Source organism: Lissotriton helveticus, chromosome 12 (genome assembly GCF_964261635.1).
Source record: "Lissotriton helveticus chromosome 12, aLisHel1.1, whole genome shotgun sequence".
Taxonomy (NCBI): Eukaryota; Metazoa; Chordata; class Amphibia; order Caudata; family Salamandridae; genus Lissotriton; species Lissotriton helveticus.
The window spans coordinates 426,194,362-426,216,810 of NC_136073.1; the positions used below are offsets into that span (position 1 = coordinate 426,194,362).

At 43.9% G+C, this 22,449-nt stretch overlaps 1 protein-coding gene across 4 annotated transcripts in view; it reads right to left on the reverse strand.

The window, feature by feature from the left end:
- The window catches only part of AKTIP (AKT interacting protein), a 98,166-nt gene extending 76,075 nt beyond the window's left edge, over positions 1-22,091 (reverse strand). The window contains exon 1 of one of the 4 annotated variants that reach the window (XM_078671235.1): positions 21,996-22,091. Coding sequence is in view for 1 of the 4 variants with exons in the window: in XM_078671238.1 (XP_078527364.1) it covers positions 17,882-17,896 (15 nt within the window). In the remaining 3 variants the exon portion in view is untranslated. Of the gene's footprint in view, positions 1-16,959; positions 17,118-17,881; positions 18,031-21,995 lie in introns of those variants that run through there. The other 3 variants (XM_078671236.1, XM_078671238.1, XM_078671237.1) reach the window with 3 other exon arrangements.
- Positions 22,092-22,449: the final 358 nt, after the last annotated feature.

Sequence of the window (22,449 nt, forward strand, 5' to 3'; positions counted from 1 at the left end):
GGAAATTATAAGTATACACCAGAAGGAGGAAGCAAAAAGAGCAACCGAGAAAGAGTATGACTCTTCTAGTGAAGAGGTAGACAGCGAGAATCCCTCCAGAATAGCGTATGTAGGTAGAACTGGACTTTCCGACCGACATTCACGTCTAGATTACAAGAAAGTTTTTCCTCCTCCAGTACCAGAACAGTGTTCTCTTGAACAAGTATTCCAGGCCACCGATCAAATTCTGAAATCACGAATAGGTTAGTGAGCTTAGTACCATGCATGAACAAGAACTAGCCCGATCAGCAGTCCGATGGACTAGTGATTCTAGCACATTTCCAGATGAAATAGTGGCCCAAACGTTTCTGAAACTGCCCCCAGCCGAGCAACGTCTGGTGGGTACGTATATGATCCAGCACCTCATTACACTGTATGAGGATCAGCATTCTGATCCAGGTCCTTTACATGATTTACTGAACGAGTTACTCCTAAACAGATGGAAAGGTCTAGGTACCGATTTAATTAGTGTCATACTAGAACAGCGCCACAAATACAGAACGTTCCTGAATCCGCATTCTGTTCCTGTTCCACCCCCAGAAAGAAAATCATTCTACATAGACAGACAGAATCCGTTACGAGAAGTACATCCGGTTAAGGGAGAGGGGGGTGGTCTAGAACGAGTATTTGTTTACACCCCTATCACAAAAATAGAACTTCTGGAAATGAAAAAGTTAATCCCCTGTCACGATAAAGATCCAGCAGGGTTCCAACGTGAATTAAAGGACATGCTCCGTATGGGAGAATACACGTATCCTGATATCATTAAAATGTTAAAGGTCCTGTTGCCTGCGGGCATATATGAAAAACTCAAAGAAAAAGAATGGGAGGTGGGAGAGAAAAAGATAGATTGGACCGCATTAGAGACTGAAGATAATACACGAGTTCCAGGTACCGGTCTTGGGGAAAAAGCTAAAGCATTGCCCGAGTTATTGATACAAGTCTTGCCAAGATTACTAGCCACGAAAAAGGAAGACTGGGATGCCATCTCAGCCTGTAAACAGAAACAAGATGAAGACACTAGTGATTTCTATTCTAGATTTGAGAAATGTTTCATTATTAATAGTGGTCTGAAAACAAGTAGTGAATCGTATCCCCATCTTTTTGTTACCAAGCTAGTCGAGAATTCAAGTCCACAAGTTAAAAATCGAGTACTGAAAGTCGAAAGTACCTGGCAAGCTAATACTCCGTCACAGATGCTCCAGATGTTACAGTATCACCAGAACAGAATTAGGGAGGAGCAGGAACATGAAAGGAGACGTATGAAAGACACGAAAATGAAAGTACTAGTTGCACAGTCTGTTCCGCAAGACAGTCAGAAGAGGGGTACGAATCAAGCTAGTCATCCTGCAGCTCCCGTTAAAGGGACATGCAATTACTGTAAACAGCCAGGTCATTATATAAACGAATGTGCAGTTCTGAAACACAACATAGCTACTGGTAAGACGAAAGAGAGACCACGTCCTCCTAGACAAGAACAAGTTTCACAGACTTCCCAGCCACCGCAGAATGCACAACAGACAGTTACAGTACCGCAGCCTATAGCTGCCACACAGCACGTTACACAGCAGATGTACCAGTACGCACAGTCAGAGTATCCAGATTATCAGCCGTATTCATGAAACAGCCTAGAGAGGGAGGTTGGCTTGCCTCTCATCGAGATACCTGTAGATCAAGAGGGTCCCTAGGTACACAGTCAAGTATTAGGGAAAGACAGAAAGTTTCTGATTGATACAGGGGCAAGTAGGACTACCATCAGTCATGACGAGGTTCCAGGGGCTCCGCTCTCAGGCTCTAGAAATGTTTCCCTTGGATTTTCAGGAAAGCCTATTGTTAATGAAATATCGAAACCAGTTACTCTAGAAGTTGGTCCATTGTCCCGAACTACAGACTTGTTACTCACGAGATCGTGTCCAGAAAATTTATTAGGCATTAGGACCCTGAAAGAATTAGGAGCAGTCATATGCTGCTCCCCAGAAGGGGTGCGACTGCTTCTGAGAGATTTTAAAGGTCATTATGTATTACGTGATTTTGATCCAAGATTATTGAATGTACCACAGCATTTATGGGCGCAAGGTCCAACTGATGTAGGCTGTATGCACATCACACCCCATCGTGTTACTCTGAAGCAAGGTGTTGTATTACCACGAATCCGACAGTACAAATTGCCACCTGAGGCTGTAGCAGCCTTATCCAAAATTATTGACGAGCTTATTGCTCAAGGAGTGGTTGTAGAAACTGACTCCAATGAATGTAATTCTCATATCATTCCGATTCTGAAACGTACTGATCCAAATACACCTCCAGTTTATCGATTAGTGATTGACCTTCGAGAACTTAATAAATGTATTATACCCCAGTACCCAGTGGTTCCAGATATTTCTTCCCTATTGACAGCCATTGATTCCGAAGCTACGTTCTTCACTGTTATCGATCTCAAGAACGCATTCTTTAAGTGTCCCCATTCATCCAGATAGCCAGTTCCTTTTCGGATTCTGTTTAAATGGAAGGAGCTATAAATTCACACGAGCTCCTCAAGGTTTCACAGAAAGTCCTAGCATTTACAGTCAAGCACTTAAAAGACAACTAGACAATATTCACATGCCAACAGACACTGCTCTGCTCCAGTATGTCGATGATCTATTGATCACAGCCCGTTCTGAACGTGACTGCGAACGTGCGTCACTTACAGTCTTGTATTTTCTGGCCGAGATGGGGCACAAGGTGTCCCCTTCCAAATTACAATTCTGTGTCCAGCAAGTGGTCTACCTTGGACACTTACTGTCCAAGAGGGGTAGGCAGTTGACACCTGACCGTATCCAGTTAATAGCACATCTTCCACAGCCCAAGACACAGAAGGAGGTACGAGCTTTTATCGGCCTCACTTCTTACTGTAGACAATGGATTCCTCAGTACGCATTTCTAGCCAAACCATTGATACAGTTAACGACACAGGAGGCAGCCGTATCGACTGTCCTCCCTTGGACCCAGGAACATACACTTGTTTTCAATGAGTTAAAGAAAGCTTTATGTAATGCACCTGTTCTAGCAACACCGAACTACAGTAAGCCTTTTACACTTTGTCACTGAACGTGATGGTACTGCATTATCTGTTCTCACACAAGATCAAGCAGGACAATACAAGCCCTGTGCTTATTTTTCTAGCACATTAGATCCAGTGGCCCAGGCTCTGCCTGCGTGCCTCAAGTCAGTTGCAGCCACAGCTCTAGCTATCAGACAAAGTGATTCCATAGTGTTAGGACACTCCCTGACAGTACAAGTTCCACACTCCGTGGAAGTTCTTTTAAACCGAACCCAGACTCAGCACTTGACCATTGCACGTTTAACAGGATATGAACTGACACTGTTCCAGCAACACATAGAAATCAGACGCTGCAATATTTTAAATCCCACTACACTGTTACCCTCAGTTACCTCAAATCCTGCCACACATGACTGTGTGGAAGTTGTTAACACCATGACAAAGCCAAGACAAGACTTGACAGACGTTGCATTACCTGATCCCGACCTGACACTTTATGTGGATGGTTCATGTATGAGAACAAGTACAGGAGAACTAGTAGCCGCGTATGCAGTGACTACTGAAACCGAAGTTATAGAAACACATCGTATTGACACCCTGTCTGCTCAAGCAGCAGAGCTCGTCGCTCTGACCCAAGCCTGCATACGAGCTAAGAACCTGAAAGTAAATATATATACACGGATTCACGTTATGCATTCGGAGTCGTACACGATTTTGGAGTGCTCTGGCCAGAAAGAGGTTTTATGACTTCTCATGGAACCAAGATTCAGCATGGCCCCCTCATTCAAGCTCTGTTAGATGCAATACATTTACCGACAGCTATCGCTATCATGAAGTGCAAGGCACATACGAAAGTCACTGACATCATTTCCCAGGGTAACGATCTGGCAGATCGAACAGCCAAGCTTACAGCTCAGACTCCACACATTCCAGTTAACCCGACACAGACAGACATCCCAGATCAGACTACTTGTATGACAGTTAAGGACCCTACACAAGACGTAATAGATATACAGTCACATGCTACTCCCGATGAAATCAAGAAATGGTCCGAACAAGGAGGGGTCCAGACAGATCAAGGATGGTTGACGAAGGGAAAAGCCACATGGTTTTTCCCCGACTCTATGGTTCAAGTCATTATTAACACCGCACATAGTCCAGTACACTTAGGAGAAAAAGCCATGTTAGACAGTATTCAGAACCTCTGGTTTAACAAGCATTTACGAGCAGCAGCCAAGCAGAAAGTGCGTACCTGCATGATCTGTTAGTTCAATCCAGGTAAAGGTGTCCCGGTGGAACAAGGTGGATTCCATCCTCCTGACCACCCTTTTGAAGTCCTCCAGATGGATTATATTCAGATGGAGCGATGTCGAGGTTTCAAGTATGTCCTCGTAGTTGTATGCGCTTTGTCCAGGTGGACAGAAGCATATCCAGTCCCAGATTACACCGCTGCGACCACTGCCAGGCAGTTGGTTCGTGAGTTTTTCCCCCGCTATGGATTGCCTAGGGTCGTGTATTCAGATAACGGCCAGCCATTCTCATCCGAGCTCATGAAACAAGTATCCCTTCTGTTAGGGTACCAGTGGAAGTTCCACTGTGTACGACATCCAGAAGCAGCCGGTCTCGTAGAGAGACAACCAGACTCTGAAAATCCGCATTGCCAAAGTATGCGCAGAGAAAGGTGTAGATTGGATAGTAGCACTGCCAGTCACCCTTTTCTATATGAGAATGGTCGCTCACTCCCGTTCAGGTCTGTCTCCTTATGAGATAGTGTTCGGTCGTCCCCCAAACATGTGGGGTACACCTAGACCACGTACAATTACAGATGTTGACAGTAATATGCCGACAGATTACTTGGCCTCCTTGATGTCTGCACTACAATCTTGTCGTTCACAGGTTGCCGCTGCTTTTCCAGACAACACCGAAGTGAAACCGCATGAGGTCATACCAGGCGACCTGGTCCTCGTGAGGAATTTTGATCGTTCAAGTCCGCTGGAGCCCCGCTGGAAGGAGCCCCGACTTGTACTACTAACAACAAGGACCGCCGTGAAGATTGAAGGCAGGAAGGGGTGGTTGCACTCCAGTCATGTAAAGAGATTCCATGGACTCAAACCAAAGACTTCTCTCAAGGACTGCCCCGTTCTCAAGGACTGCCCAGACACTGAATCTAAACTTCCCCTGTTAGAGAAAACTCCGCAGAAGGAGTATAAAGAGAAATTAAGGTCTAGTAAGTCAGCCAGTTTAATTGTCTAAGTCCCTCTCGGGTGAAACGGTTAGACAGGTTCCTGACATGTATGAGATAGACCCACACAGTGAGAGAGTTAGTCAAAACTCTAAGAGAATACGTTATCAAAAGAATCTTCGAAGTAGATGTATTGTTACTTTATTTTTTATGCTATTTCTGAGTCTTATGGTTACCTGCATAAGTTATGCCTTACATTTATGTTTTCCTATTACTTCACATGTACATATGTTTTCTAATGTTACAGTAGAGCACACTTTTAGTGACCTGCCTCCTCACGAGTTATCGTATCGTCTTGCCATGCGTAATAATACGTTTATCCGAATGTTACACTATTCACACCAGACCAGCAATGCCACTAATTGTTGGGTGTGTGGTCGACTCCCCCCTTTCCAGACACCGAAGGGAGTTCTGCCACTCTGTCCTTATCCGTTTTCACACAATGGTTCGTGTGGAGCATGGTCCACGATAACGTCATCCTCGAATGATATGTCCCTTCTGAATAGAACATGTTTCCCAGACAAGGAAGGTCTTTCCCATAGAACAGGGTTAGATCTAGAAAATGAAGTATATGATCTAGGTAATTATTCCTCGAATTTCATGGTTTTGAATGTTCAGTCCGAGACTACTCCAGATTTGCCTGCTATTTCAGTTCTACCCGTTAAAGGCGAATTATGTGTCCGAAAGAATGGTTCCGCACATGTAGGACATAGTGATTGTACTACTATGGTCGAGTATAGTGACAGTGGGAAATCTATTTTCAAAGCTTCACGTCATTCTTATTTTGTTTGTGGTCAGACCGCATATGTTCGTCTGCCCCTCGATTGGGATGGAACATGTTACATTGCCTTCCTACTGCCACCAGTTTTTCTAGCCCCATCCGATTATCACAGAAACACACATCTAGTACACGGTAGACATAGAAGGGAGACTGAGTCCCCAATTGTCGATCAAACTGATACTGCCTTAGAACAGTATCAAGACTTCAATAAAGGTTTCTTTTTCTTCATAGGTCCTGTCCAGAATAGTAAGCTAATACGTAGGCTAACCAGAACCCTTGAAGCAGTAGTGAATGAGACTACTTCCGCTCTAGGTAACTTAACTGAAGAGCAATCTGCTATGAGATTTGTTGTGCTCCAAAATCGTCTCGTCCTTGACGTCATACTGGCCGATAGGGGAGGAGCTTGTAGAGTCATCGGATCTAGTTGCTGCATTTTCATTCCTAATAACGCACCGTCTGTTTATTCAGCCATAACCAGACTTCATAAAATTGCCCATCAGTTACACCAGAATCCAGGCACCTGGACATGGTCCGGTTGGCTCTGGAGTATCATATCTGCCTGGGGATGGAAAGTATTGTCATTCCTAGGTATAGCAGTAATGATCATATTCAGTTGCTGCCTATGTTTACAATGTGGCCCTGCGATTTGCGGCTTGTGTGCTACCTCTTGTATTCCTAGTCCTAAGTCCCGTTCCAAGACAATTCGAGACGAGCAAATGATGCTATATGAACAGATAGATGGTATCATGAATATTTATGTTTCCTGATGGAAACGTAGGGCACAAGGAGGGAATGAGGAAAATTGAATTTTGCCTTGTCATATGTGCCTACGTGTTCCCCATCCTATGTTATATGTGCATGATCGATATGCATGTATCCCCCTATGATCGATTAAAGACGCAATTATAGTTGTGTCCAACGTTAGTATGCCAGTCTCCAGTTCTCGTGAAAGCAACGAGTATTAGGCCTATGTTGCCACGTTTTACAGTATGCACGTTATATTCCCCGCATTTTCCCCGTTTCTAGGCCTCAAAGGGCCCGGACACCAGATTCAAGCTCCAGTCTCCAGAACTCACTCCGAGGAGCGATGCAGCCCCCACCTGCATCCCTGACCCTTCACTTACTTCCTGCCGCGCAGCGCGGTGCCCGGCCTGGCTCTGCCTGCCAAGAATATGTTATGCCTTTAGTTATCAGTTCAGCTCTCCGTTTTCACATTCCTAAGCTAACGAACCGCATAAACAGCTTCAGCTATAGTCTAGTCTTTCTGTCTCCATGCAAGAGAATTACTGTATTAATATTCATGGAAGATTTATAACACACGCAACACATGTAGAATATATGCATGCACCAGCCTTAGTGTCAAGTAGCATTTGCCCTGATAACTTTTAGATTCTATCAACATGTACTCCAAAACACCAGATACCAGATATGCTATAGGTACATGTCGTCCTGACATCGCAGACTTTCGTCTCCTCTTCTAGTGCAGAAGTCATAGCCCCCAGTTCTCCCCGGTAACACGTCATGGCCCGTTTGCGCGCACCACTAGGTTAAAGGTTCCAGCTGCTCAGGTAGCCCCCTCTATGTATCCACCCACTTTATGACACTTCTGTGACGTTCTCATCACATGTCTACGTGCACGCCCTGTGCACGCCTTCTTTTCACGCCCATGTGTTCTTATCTTACGCTTGTCACTAGTTACGCCTACTGTATGTAATGTAATTGTGATGTTTTACTATATATACTTTGTACTGTTGATGAAACGTTGCAGCTGCCTCTCTATTTTATTTCAGGCTGTCCCGATCCTGTCCCTTCCCTTTTGCCTGAATAAAGCCCGTTCGACTCAGATTCCTCGGATCCTGCCTCTTATTTATTGAGCTATCTGTTATTGTTAATGTATTTAAAAATAGTACCGGTATTTAATTATTTATCTACCACATGACAACGGGGGGTGCTCTATGCAGATGAAGTCCTAATTCTCCTGGAGTACCCGCAGGAGTCTGGGCCAAGGGTACCACAAATTATTCAAATCTTCTGTAGATTCTCTAGGTGGACTATTACCTAAATTAAATCTGCCATATACAACATTAAATGCCCTCCCTCACTATTGGTGTGGGCTGGAGACCTACATACCCTGATTGAGGGATCTAAGCACTTGGGGTGTACGTTACAGGGGACAAACAGCAGGCTTAGGGCCAGAACATTCAGTGTCAGATAGAACACTCAACCAGGAACTATGGGTTCAGGTCATCACTACCTTTGTCCTTTCTGATGTGGTCCTTGATACACAAAATGGTAGTCCTGCCTACATGGACATACAACTAAACAAAATTACACATCATCATGTTCCTTGCCCCTCCTCCAAGATTGAACAATTACTCTAGAAATTCCTTTGGCATGATCGACCTTCCCAATCACCTAATAGAAATATTTTAAATCCACCTACAAGGGTGGCATAGCTGACCCAGACATAACTTCCTACTATAGATCAGCCTGCTTACTAATCTTAAATGAATGGCAACTTGGCCTCAGATATCTGCCTGAGCCTCTAAGAGTTAGGAGGTTCAAGAGTTCACTTGTTTTGCGATGGGATGACCATTACATTTCTTCCACCTACCACAAGAGTGGTGCTTCCTGCTTGAAGAGACTCCTCTTGGGCTCTGGGCTGGACCAAGTATCCCACTAGGCTGATTTTACTGTGGATGGGATGTTTGCTCTGGGAGGTAACCACGCTGTAGGGATTTAGGGAGTGGGGTGCCACTGCATTGGCATTTCAAAGCTGGGAGATGTTGGTGTTTACATTCAGGAATTAAATCTTCACAAAAGCCAGTTCTTTAGAAATTTACACCTCAAACACGCTCTCCTGCCACATATTACAAACCTGGTCGAGCTCCCCGACTGCAGCCCAAAGAAGGAGAGGGTCTTAACCGAGGAGCTGATGAACCTCCATTTCACATATTTACAGACCCCTTGTGACTAATTTACCAGAAGCATTTGGTCCACTTGCGGGAGACATGGGAGAAAGATCTAGGTTGGCCCACTAACTTAAGACAAATGGAGATGGCTATGGTATTTCTCCCCCACCCCTTCCTCCAAGAGGGGCTGACCAACAATTTGTATAAACACTTCGAATCTTACCTGGTTCCTAAATTAGTGAACCTCTAGAACGGTTTATACACACGAGCAGGGTTTCCCCACAAATTCCTACGCATATATTACGCTCATCCACAAAGTAGGTAAACTGCAAGATCGGCGTGCCCCATGCAGATAAATTCCACTGCTTAATGCAAAAATCTTCCCTAAATTTTGAACAAATAGACTTTTACTCAACCTCCCATACCTTATTCATCCAGATCAGTCGGGGTTCATCCTATGCTGCCAAGCAGCTGATATTAGCTGGGTGCTACATCTGATAGCAAAGGCAGACTACAAGAAAATTCAAATGGCCATACGGTCGCTCGATGCAGAAAAGGATTTTGATCGAGGCTGATGGTTGTTTCTTCAGTGAATGCCAAAGGCAGTGGGCCTAGGACTGCGAATACTGGCTTGGATCAGAGACAACCACCATTACCCTACAGCCAATATACAGGTCAATGTTGTTAAAACAAAGACTGTACATATATATAGGGGCATGTGACTATGATGCCCACTGAGACTCCTTTTTATACTGGTAGTTAAGCCCTTGGCTGCCTGCATTCGCCAACATTACTTCATTTAGGGAATGTTCTTCAGTGGGGACAAACATAAAATACATCTATTTGCAGAGGACATCCTGCTGATTTAAATGGACCCCATATCCCTACATATTATTGATTTATACAGCGGGTAAGGTTTGATGGTTCACCTTAGCTAATTAGAAATGTTCGGTGTGAGCATAGCGTGAAGGAACACATTTCTAGGGTATCACTTCACCAATGGGCCTAGGTGGAAATTAAATAACTGGGAATTTACATCACCCTTAAAGTCCCGACTACCAGGTGAATGATCCTAGACTCTTCCATAGCTTCACCCAAGAACTATGTAGACTGCCAAACCTCTACATCTTGTGGTTGGGCAGAGTAGTAGCAATCAAATTAAATATCCTACTGAGAGTATTGTATGCTTTTCAGGTACTGCTGGTCAAAATACCAGGAAGACACTTGAAAACTTTCCAATCAGTTGCTGACACTTTCAGTCCAACATGCACACATCAAGGAGTGTGCTAAATCCTAACAGGATGCCGGGTGGACTGGGTCTGCAGGATATAAACCATTTTCATTCAGCCTAACTTAGAGTTGTTTGTGTGGTTTAGGAGACAAAGACACTGGATCCACATGGATGCAGCGGTTATGGGCCAGGCCCCATGGGGGGGTCCAATGGACGCTCAAACATGAGACCCTCGGTAGGCTACGTTTCAGAGGTAACGCGATCCATTATTGAAATGTGGGATATGGTCACAAAAAGGCAGACTCATACATATTTCCCATTCCCCAACACAGCCCTTTTTGGCAATGCAGGTTTTACCCCAGAGTGGAAGAGGCGAGAATTTATGAGATGGTCAGCTGGGGCTGTAGAATGCTCACTTGTTCAGGGTGGGTGATTAAATCCTCTGATGTGTGTAAAAGACAATTTATGGTATGGAGGGGGGCCGACTTCAATACATTCAACTAAGGCACTGGGCAATGCACCCAGGAAACCAAGGCAACATTTAGACCCAGCAGTGGGAGCAGTTATTTGCCACATATGCTTCACTGAAAGGGTTGATCACCAATACTTATGCTGCCCTGGCAGATGAGGGTGCTAACCATATATAAAAGTGTGGCATAGGTAGTTAAAGGCTGAACTTACCTCTGGTCAGTGGAAGAGTTTGTGGGAGGGTAGACATCGATTATGTAACAGTCCAAACAGAGTCTTTATAAACATATGATGTTATGGCATTGTATGCCTTGAAATCGAAACAGATGTATGCAGACGCCTCCAGTCTCTGCTTGAGAAATTGTGAAATGAAAGGAATGTAATGCAAATAGGGAGCTTGCCCTAGTTCAACTGTGTTTTGGAAGGACATCTTGAGTTGCATAAAAGTACCTGATCCAAGCAGACCCAGCAGTTATTATATTGGGTATTCGGCCTACCGAGATAAAATTCTTATTATCAACTGATTGGAGAACAGCTATGAACATTATTCTTGCGTCTAAACAATGACTAGTCTGTAGATGGAAGACAGCAGGACTGGGCTAGTCAATTATAGACACTGCTGGCAGTGAATATAGAAATTAAACTGGGACTTGAACGTTCGAATGCGAACTAGAGAGCAGAGTGGTGCACTACATGTCGGCAGGCAGAGTATTGGCTTCGTTAAAACGAATGCAATAAGGTGGTTTGGACAAGCTTGGCTGGGAGCCTGTATTTATGACTTTTAGCTACTTATTCTCTTGCGCTCCAAGTGTAGGACAGAGCCTAAAGTTTGTGTTTTGACTGACTCCAATACCCTATTTGTGGAGGGTTGGTGGAGAAAGGGTGGGGGTGTTGCTTTGGAGTGTTGAACTGGTGCTGGGTTACTAGAATGCCAAAAATTCAATATAACAGTTGGAAAGAAAAAGCTTCCATTGAACAGTTTGATGTCAAAGGTGGAAAGAGCACTCCAAGATATGAAACTGAACAAGGTACCTGGCCCTGACCTAGTCCAAATCGATCTTTACCAGGCAAACCCAAAGATTAGGTTGGATGATAACAAAAGAGCTAGTAACATTCATGTAGAGAATATACCACCTTCACTGCGTTTGGATATCATATCACTATATAAGAAAGTTAGTTGTGGTAACCCATTGAACCATTGGCCAATATCGTTATTACATGGGGCAATGAACGATACTGGAGTAGTTTTACTAAAATCGAATCTAGGGCTGTGTGGATGACAAGAATGCTTTGACTGAGGTGCAAGCTGGCACTTGGTCGTGAACAAGAACAGCTGCCCAAGTTGTTCAACTGTATGAGTAGTTACAAGTATACAGTAGCAAAAGATCACATTGTATCTTACCTTCATTGACCTAAAGTCATCAATTGATCTCGTCAATAGTAAGAAATGTTGCATATTCTCCAAGCATTAAGGATTGATAATACATTCCTGCATGCTTTAGTGGGTCTACACACTTTCTACATGGTCAAAGTCCATTATGGGACATATGGCGAGTGTAGCCTATTTTTCCGAATTAAAAAGTAGTAAAGCAGAGCTACATATTAGCCCCAGTCCTTTTTTGTTTACTTTTAAAATGCAGTGGAATACCTGTTGGAGACCGCTCTTGACGTCCCAATTATATTCAGTAAAAAGGGACTTCTGTTCACGGTTTTATTATCCAGGACAATAAACAAATACCACAAATTTCTAGACAGATTTTCAGGGTATTTCAGAATGAAGGATTTAGACATCAACAACAAAGATTGTTAATGAGGCTCTCCTCTCCCTTAAAGAGAAAACTGACGGTATGGGGTGAAAAAATAGAATGTGTTCCTTATTAGGACTATCTAGTTACACGTTTTAAAAGACAACTTGAAAAGAATAGATAAGCAAGTACCACTTTACAGCAAACCTCAAGGACAGTGATAATGTGTTTACATGTCAACAGAAAGCAGGCTGTCAGTCTATAAGCAGAATACTCCCAATCTATACACATAACATGGTGGCTGCTGCTCTATATGGAGCTGAATTGTGGGGCCATAGCAACCCAAGCTAATTCCAAATAATAGAAAATAACTTCCTGAGGTCCTTTCTGAAGTTAGGCCCAGGACATCCATATTGCCACCTTTCCTGGAGTTACGTATTGCCACTATCAAAACTGGCTGCAATGGTGCCAGTGCTGTATTGGTTAAGAATGCAAGAAAACCCAAACATAGTGTATCTAAAATCGGTGTTGGAGGTGAAAACGCAGGTTGTATGGACAGTGCTAGCTAGTTGACACATAAAAAAGGTATGTTTTGCAGGTGACCGACAGAGACAGACACACAGAGACAGACACACAGAGACAGACACACAGAGACAGACACACAGAGACAGACACACAGAGACAGACACACAGAGACAGACACACAGAGACAGACACACAGAGACAGACACACAGAGACAGACACACAAAATTTGGAATGGGGATATTCTCTACAAGACCACACCTAGCGAGATGTAGCAGGCTTAAAAAAGGGGAAGAATATTTTGGCTGTGCTTTTAGTTCTTTTGCTCACCACGCCACCCCAGTCATATACAAATCAGTCTTGAACCTGTACCTCATGGGAACAGTCCAGCCGGAACTGCCAAGCGCGGTCCTCCCTGGACCGGAAAAACCCATCCTGGGACTAGTTTCGGGGCATCACCCCTCATCAGCCAGGCTAGTTTGAATCCAGTGGTGCAGTCAGTACGGGACCCATGTCTGGGCATACCCTTCCCACTTAGGGCAACAAAAGCAAAGGAACAAATGATGGATAGAATGAACAACATCTATACTGTAAACCCAATGTAGCTCTTGAAACTATTTTTTTCAGCTCTACACACATATTAAGGTTACTGTATACTGTCTTTACCAAATAACACTTGCCTTTTTAAGTCGCTGTTTTGTAGGCAGATTTCCCTGCCAACACTAGGGGCTTATCCTCACAGTAATGTTGGTGCCCTGCTAGACAAATATCTTTTTCCAAGCCTTTATCAGATCATTGGAATAAAATATACTTTCACACTACTTCAGAGATCTGTCCATAACCCAAAGTAGAGTATATATATGAAATCCAGGTAATAGGCTGGAGAGCAAACAAGGGCTTTAGAAGTTAAAATAAATTGTATTAGGATCTGATGTAATGCATTCATCCCCAAAAAACAACACTGATCATCAGTAAAGCGACAATTCCAGACCCCAGCTTTCAAGAGTAAGGTTATAAGCTACACAAATACTGCATGACACTTATTCTACTTAGTCACAGACCCCACAGACATGTTTTACCCCCAGGAAAAAGGTAACTGCAGTAACAAAAATAATTGTTACGCAGTCCAGCAATTTCATAGCTTGATAAATAAATGGCTTGTTATAAACCTTGAGAGAAACTTCAACCTTTCTACGTTACCTAGAGGCTCTGGTACAACTGAATTATTAACCTACTTATCCAGCTCCATTATAAATAATGTATTGGAATGCAACTCCTGCATGCTTAAGGTATGACTAATCAAGTGTTAAACGAAACCCAGCTCTATGACCAACACTTGTATTGCATTATCACAGATTAAAATAGACACCTCAAGAGTACCGGCCTCTTAGGAACTTTCCAATACACTAACCGACCATTTGAAGAAAATAATCACAACCATAAATAAGAATCTTACCCTCTGTCCTCCCCTTCCGCTCTCCACTGATTCCCCTGCTGTCACTACCCCCCTACTGCACACCTCGTGTGCTCTGGAATACTTTGAACTTGTTACCCGACAACCTGTTCTTAAAACTATGAGCAAAATCAAAATCAGGATCTCCCTCGGACCCAGCCCTGCCTCATAATATGATGTCTCTAGATAACACCTTGCTCCCAGACATCACAACACTGTTCAATCTTTCTTTTAACACTGCGAATGTACCTCAGGCCTGGAAAACTGGACAGGTGATGCCAATTCTCAAAAAACAATGCAAGTCCTCTAAAACCCACCAATTACAGCACCATTTCGCTTTTTCCATATCTCAGTAAAAATCTAGAATGTCTAGTAAAATCAACAACTATCGAGCTACTTGGGTTAATTCCAACCTAGATATTTCCCAGACCGGCTTCAGAGCCTCTCGTGGTACAGAAACGCTCTAATAGCGGTCTTAGATGACATCAGAATCTCCCTTGATGATGGCTACCCAGCCATGCTAGTACTACTTGATCTGTACGCTGCCTTTGATGCCATCTCACACTATCATGGTCCAGAGACTAACGGAGATTGACATCACTGCCAAAGCACTGGGATGGCTTCATAGCTTCCTCAATGATCGTGCACAGACAGTAAACTTAGGACTATTTAAATCACGTGTAAGGTCATTAGACAGTGGGTACCACCGGACTCATCCTTGAGCCCAACACTTTTTAATATACACAACACCCCTTCGACTAGATTCGTAAGATCCTGCAGTCTGGAGATCATCTCATATGCAGACGGCATGCAGCTATACATATCAATGGGTCCTAACCCCGAATGTATAAAAATTAAACTCAGACTGCGTGCGGAAAATATCCTCCTGGGTGTCTTAAAACTGCTTGCATCAAAAACAGTGAAATCTGAGATCTTTCTATTTGGCAATACTTATTCCTTCAGGACAGACTATTGGTGGCCACCTGAACTGTGTGTTGCCCCACAACCTAAAAAGGTTGTAAAGAAGCCTATGCAGCTTGATAGACCATAAACTCTAGATAAAAGCAGGTTGGGTCCCCATGCGGGCCTGTTTTAGAACCATGCAAATGCTAAAGGCCTTTCAATGGCTTCTCCTCCATACTAGGAAAACTCATGCAGGCCTGGGTAGTCAGCCACCTGGATTACAAAAACTCCCTTTTGGCTGGAACAAATGAGACCCTCTATCACAACTTCAGGGAGTCCAGTACACAGAAGTATGCCTTGTTTGTAAACTACCTCCCTGCACTCCCTCATAGCCCACCTTCAGATCCCTTCACTGGCTCCCAATCAGGAAGAGCTACATCTTTAAGCTATTATGTCTGGTACATAAATCCCTCTCAGTAAAGGACCTGCTAATTTCCAAAACAAAAGTCGCCTTTATCCTACAAGAAACTTGAGCTCCCAACGTATTTGTACAGTCAAACACGGCAGCCACTCTTTGTACCTTGGCCCCCATTACTGGAATAAACTCTAGCACATTTGCGACTGTTATGAAATTGCCAACTTCGAAAAAACGTTCTAAAACTTGCCTATTTTAAGCTCCCGTTTCCGTTCTCACCTTACATGGATTGTAATGCATCGCCGAAAAATCCCTGTGGGGTAATCCGTTGCGCTATATGAAGTCCACATAACAAATTTGCGATAAGATAAGTAGTGTCATTGTACTATGCCACATTTATAAGATGTTCTACTGAACACACAACATCTAGGATAAACAGCAAATTTTTAAAATGGGAAAATTGAGGTATGAGTCGATACTCATCAACTGTTTCCCTACATAAAAAAACTAGACCGACAGTTTACAGCATTATATTAGGAGTTACAAGGGAACAACATGTTCAGGCTGGGAGGAAAGCATTTTACTCACAGAAGTTCAGGAGCTCACAGAGAATAGGCTCAAATCACGTGTAATAGAGCCTTTTTTTTTTAAATAAAATTTTGGAAAGACCTTGAGTATCAAATACCTGAATAATATGGTGGACTCAAAAATGTTATGTTTAAAAGCTTAAGGAATGGGTCGTTCGGATACTAGCACTTAGTTGTAGGAATTAGTTATCTTACAATCTAGGAACAAGTAGTTCAAGTAAGCATTGGTCGTCATACCAACAGCCACGAGGTAAACAAGTTATACATTTCTTACTACAACAGCCACGATGAAAGCAAGGAATATGTGTCTTCCAATCGCAATAGATTAACAAAACAAATAGAAAAAAAACCAGACACCACAACACATCAAGTAGCACAAAAATAAAAGATTCAGTGATACCCTGGAACAGAAGTTGAGCGGTCTGAAAGCCTGCTTCAGAGGTGTTGGGCGAGGGACTAGGAGTGGAAACGAACTAATGTAACAATGTCAAGGATAAGAATCCACGAAAATATATGGACTAGTCACACTGTCGAGCTCCAGAAACCCAGTGCTGTCTGACAACAGCTCCTCCCACTCCTACCCTTTTAAACATGACAGCTCTGTCGCCAAAACGCACCAGAACACTGTACACCGCTGTACATCATGGCTCGCTTTACAGTTTATAAGCATTCACTTATCCTTTCAGTGACAGGGACAGCAGACCTGCTTAAGTAAGCAAATATACACCCAGACCGTCTAGCACCCTTCCTAACCCCATCTGCCATTGGAGATATTAAAGGGACCACAAATAGTACACAAAATAGAAAACGGACAAACGTAAAGAGCCAATTGTGAAGTGAACAACCAGCCCACCATCTTGGAAAGGCTGTAGTACATGTCTCCTCGACAAGGAAGACACACTTTGTTCTTCAAGTACATTACATAAAAAATAAATATAAAAAACACTCTACACATAATCAAGATGTCATAGCCAAAACATAATTTACGACAAAATACGGTTAGAGCAGATGTACCTATACGTTCTCTTTATATGAAGCGTGCGCCCCGTGGAAGAACGCCGTTATTAGTCCAGGTTAAACTCCTTTACTTAACAGCACCACATTTCTAGGACGGACACACATCTCACGCTTGCAAGAAATACCACCATATAATCGATAGTCCGTCCTCACTGTCGATACAGACGCTAAGCCGCTCAAACAAGCTCTTTTAGGATTCACGGGCAAGAGGCGGGACAAGGCAATACTCTTGAACTTAAAACGTTCGTTGATTGGTTTAATCAGAAGAAAGGAGGCGGGACCAGGAAGGGGGGCTGGGGTTCAGCACATAGCTGTCAAAGGGCTGTGGCTATACACTAGGATAAAAGTAGGGCTAAGAGTGACATTGTCCCAAAACAAAACGCGACTATTTAAGAGCCCAGATGGTCGTTGTCCAAGTTAGGGGAAGAGAAAACTGTCCTAAGGGGAATTTACGGAGAGACTACCACTTCCTGGATTTATGCGAGCATGACAGCGGTCGGGCAGGTCCAAAGCAATACTCACCCGCCGCCGGCTCATGTCCTGGCTTCTCTATTACTCAAACACGTTGTCAACGCCAGCTTCTGATCATCTGCTACAGTCTCCAGCCTTCATCGCCTACCAGGGTAGTGCCTTAGTGCGGCCACCGCCCCTAGCAACGGATATCCTTTCCCAGGGGCCACCGCCCACGTACTCTGATTGGTCAACAATGTGTCACTCAAATCTGAGTGACGGGGCGCTAGACCAGTGGCTAGTCTCAATTGTACTGGTGCTGGACCGAAAGGGTGTGAGGAGGAGGAGCATCAGTTTTAGGTCGCCCGGAGAAACCCTAGCATGTTAATCCAACCTGTGCAGTAAATTGGGGAAATTTACGAGAGAGGTGATTTATTACTGTCAGCGAAGTCATCTGTCAAAGAAGGTGCGCATATGGCTTCCATGGAGACTATACGTAGTAGGGCAGAGTGCGAACACCTGGTTTGCTGTCAAGAATAGGCGGTTTTCTAATAGAGCATCTTGTGCCTTGTGTCATTAGTTCACCCTAACCTATAGATTACAGCTCAAATCATATACGGAGTTTAGAAAAATTAGAACATGTATTTAAGCCAGGAGAAGTAGTAATAAATATTGGATTGATGTGGTAAAGAGGCCGCTTTACCCTGATGTTTCCTATAATTCTAGCGTACGGTACATGCCCAGCTTTGGTGCATGCTCAGCTTCGAGGTGCTTGCTCGGCACTGTTATCGTTTTAAGTTTCTGTATAAAAACATTTCACAATTGGTCATAATTGTAGATTTAGTATGCTACTGCTCATGCTGACAGGTAAGGCAATATGTTCTGTCCTTTCGTGGCAGCAAACTTTTGATCATGCGGGCAGCGGGGCATAAGTCCTAAACACGATTTTGCAATGCAATAGGGCTATCATTTGCGAGTGTTTGAGCTATTGGCATTATAAATTACAATGCCTTTTATTTATGTGTTTTGAAAATCAGCAAGCAGTGCGTAAATACGCACTTTGTACTTTTAGTCCTTGCTTACAAGAAGCAAGGCTGGCAGTAAATGAGGCGCAGGTACTGCCAGCCTTGCTTCTAATAAGCAACTACTATAAGCAGAGCCTCCAGGATATCGCGATTTCGCGATTTGCCGCGAAATCGGCACTTTTTTAAAAGTGCCGCGATTTTTACCAAAGTGCCCGCGAAATCGGCACTTTAGTAGAAATCGCGGCATTTTTACAAAAGCCGCCGCTATATCCTGGGGGTCTAATGGTTGTAATCCAGTTAATGGGATTAACTCCGAGGTTAGGCAGCTAAAGAGTTGCATGCTGCTCGCTCAGTCACACTGTTAGTTAGTTGTGCCCTGATTCGTTGGTGCCTCAGAGTGACCATGCAGCATACCGAGCGAGTCCGCCCGACCTCACCCAGCCGACTCTGTGGTTCGCTGGCTTCGGGGTGCTAGAGAAGTCGTGGCGGCAGGCCCTTCATACAGTGGTGGCTTGCTCTGAGTGCGTTTCACTCATGAACAGGTATTTATCATTCTTTTAGGTTATTTTTTAATTCATCATAGGTTCGTGACTGTTATCTACAGTTAAGCCTGCTCAATATGTGTGCGCTGGACGGGCTAAAGGCCACGGGCTGGGCTGCACATTTATTTACCGTATTTAGGGGCATTAGACTTGAATAATTAATGGCGCAAGGGAGTAAAGGTGAATCTGGAAGCGGGCGGACAGCAACGAGTGAAAACATAAAAAGCCTTTTTCTGAGCACCGTCATTGAAACGGCCTGTTGCAGAAGGTTACAAGGCCAAGACAATCACAAGCAGGCCTGGAGGCCGGCGCGTCAGGCCCCTATCACCACACTGTAGCTGCAGCCCATGGCCCCCCCACCCAGACTGTCCCGGCCAAAAACACTTTCTGTGTCAGCCTTGCTGCAGTGATTAGAGAAGCACATATCATGAGATCCGTTTAAATAACATGAAGTTAAAAACAACGTGTGGAGCTGAATTCTTCGTTTTTATGCAACTAACACAAATGTCAAGATAGCTCTGGTGAATGATGGAGGGCTGGGGCTAGAGCAGCTTTTATTGAATTACAGTTTTCCCATAAGAATATGAGCCACGCTTATTCTCAAAACTCTATTTTATGAGAATTAGCTGTGAGTTACTGCTTTTTATTTAGTTTTTGCCCTTCCATTTCTAGTGGTTTACAGCAGTTTTAAGATATTCCTAAAGTTTATTGTTGCTCAAATTGGTGTAATTTCTGATATTTATATGTTTTCCTTGTGGTCATTGCTTGATTTTGCTCCCGAGAAAGGGTCACTCATAGTTGTTGAATGTCACTCATATTTATAGTAAAATTATAAAAATGTCACACATATGAAATCTGAACCCTTGGCAGCTGTGTATGTCGGCCCACGAAGCTGCAAACATGCAGCAAAATGCCCCGAGCCCTGTCTTGTCAGTGGGCGATGAACACACCTGATGTATCCCACCCACAACTCCCTCATCTGCTCTCCAGGTGCCCAGACTTTTACTTACACTTTCTTCCTTGGGTATACCGCACATCCCCACAATTCGGTTGTTCCCACCCAGGTGAGTAAATGCTAGCGCCAGGTACTGTCTCCAGGTTGTTGAGTATGAGGTGGAATTGGTGTGCAGATGGGTTTTCTGCCCGGAAGGCTTGAGGCTGTGATGGTAAGAAGCACAATATCGATTTCAGCCCTGCTATCCTTGTTTCTGCCTCCTGTGTGTGGCGAGCATAACTTGAGGGGCATTCGGAAGATGATGCATGTGGGGTAGATATACTCGCAGCCGCTCCCTGCCTGGCAGTGGGGTTGGAAGTGCACTTCTGACCCCACTTCTCATATACATAGCTTCATGTTGTTAAATAACTAAAAAAAACAAGATATCTGTGTTTGTTGTAGGAAAAATGGCCGAATAAAATGCCGCAAAATTGCCGCTAAATTTCCATTTTTGTGCCGCTAAATTTCCATTTTTGTGCCGCTAAATTTGCGAATCCATGCCGCTATATCCTGGGGGGTCTGTATAAGTACAAAGTGCGTGTTTACGCACTGCTTGCAGATTTTCAAAACACATAAATAAGGCATTGTCATTTACAATGCTAATAGCTCAAACTCACAAATGCGAGAGCGATGCATTCCAAATGCTTGTTTAATGACTGTACACACTTCACAGTTTAGCTGGCATCGCCTTTACAATACCTCTCAAAAATAATATTCCAGTCGGATTACCAGTCAGCAGTCCTGACTTCACCAATGGTTCAGGGATATCACTATTTGAGGGATAATTTTGTTTCATTTACCTATGTGGCTGCTCTAAATGGACGAGGTTGTCAGTATTTCAGTTGCACAAGTCTGTCTACCCGATTTTGTGCAGACCTTACCCACGTTTACATTTTCAGTAACTGCTGGTATTTGTTGCGCCTAGAAATAGCCTAGCACTTCTCTGCAACTCTCAGTGTGTGCTCAGTGAACACTGTGCATGTCCGAGGGGGAAATACTTCCAAACTAGCAGTGAGCCTGTGCTGGAATGAGATGAAAGAGGAGGCAGAGGTCGCCTCCAGCACCTACAATAGCTCAGTTGGTAGAGCGGAGGGCTGAGTCACAGGTTGTGAATCCGCCGTGAAATACTTTTTTTTTGTTTCTCGTGAAAGTTTTAATTTCCTTTCCGGGACGTTGTGGTTGGAAGGTTAGTAGACTATGAGAGGAGGACAGGGAGCTAATGGGGAAGAAGAGGGGTTGAAGAGACTGTAGGATGGGTGGAAAGGGAAGTAACATGGACTTACAGCGTTTTCCTCTAACATGGCTTGCATGGCCTCAGACACCCCAATGTGGAAAGTGGTGTTGGTTTAAAAAGCCTGGACTGGCAGGTGTGTCGAGCACCTCATGGAGCTACTTGTAGATGGCAAGAAAGGGACACCATGTACAGAAGTGCTGCAGGGAACCAGCGCTCCGCACACTGGAACTATTTAAAACATGGCGGTCTTCTTCACTTGAAAACTTTGCAATAAATAACCTCGAACACAGTGATCTCCGTCTTTTAAAAAAGACAAACCAGCCAGTCGCCATGAGGCACAGGAGTTACGCTAAATACATTACCTCACACACACACACACACGCATACTCACCACTGTTGTTGCCGTGTTGCTGCCGCCACTCTGGTCGCTACTTGCAACAACAGGAAATGCTCATACATCAACTGCCTGGCCAGAACATCTAGATTCCTATCAGAGAAACAGATGAAAGACACAAACAGGAAAGGGGCAAGCGATAAGCGAAGGCCAGTTCTGAAAGGTAATCTTCTAGTTGTATGTGCTGGAATTATAATCTGTATCTTTGAAAGGAATCTGTTTAGAAATAGAAACCATCCTCCCTGCTCTTCTCTGCTTATAACAGATGGATTGCCGTTGCTTAAGTAGACTACGAATATTTGATATTTGCACACCCTGGAGGCACTTTTACAGATGCAGCCCAAATGATGAAGCATGACACCTGAAAGGGTGTGTGAGGGCATAACAATCCAACATATGGATTCACAACTGTAAACCCCAGCCGGGGCACGGTTGGTTCCGGTCTTTTCTG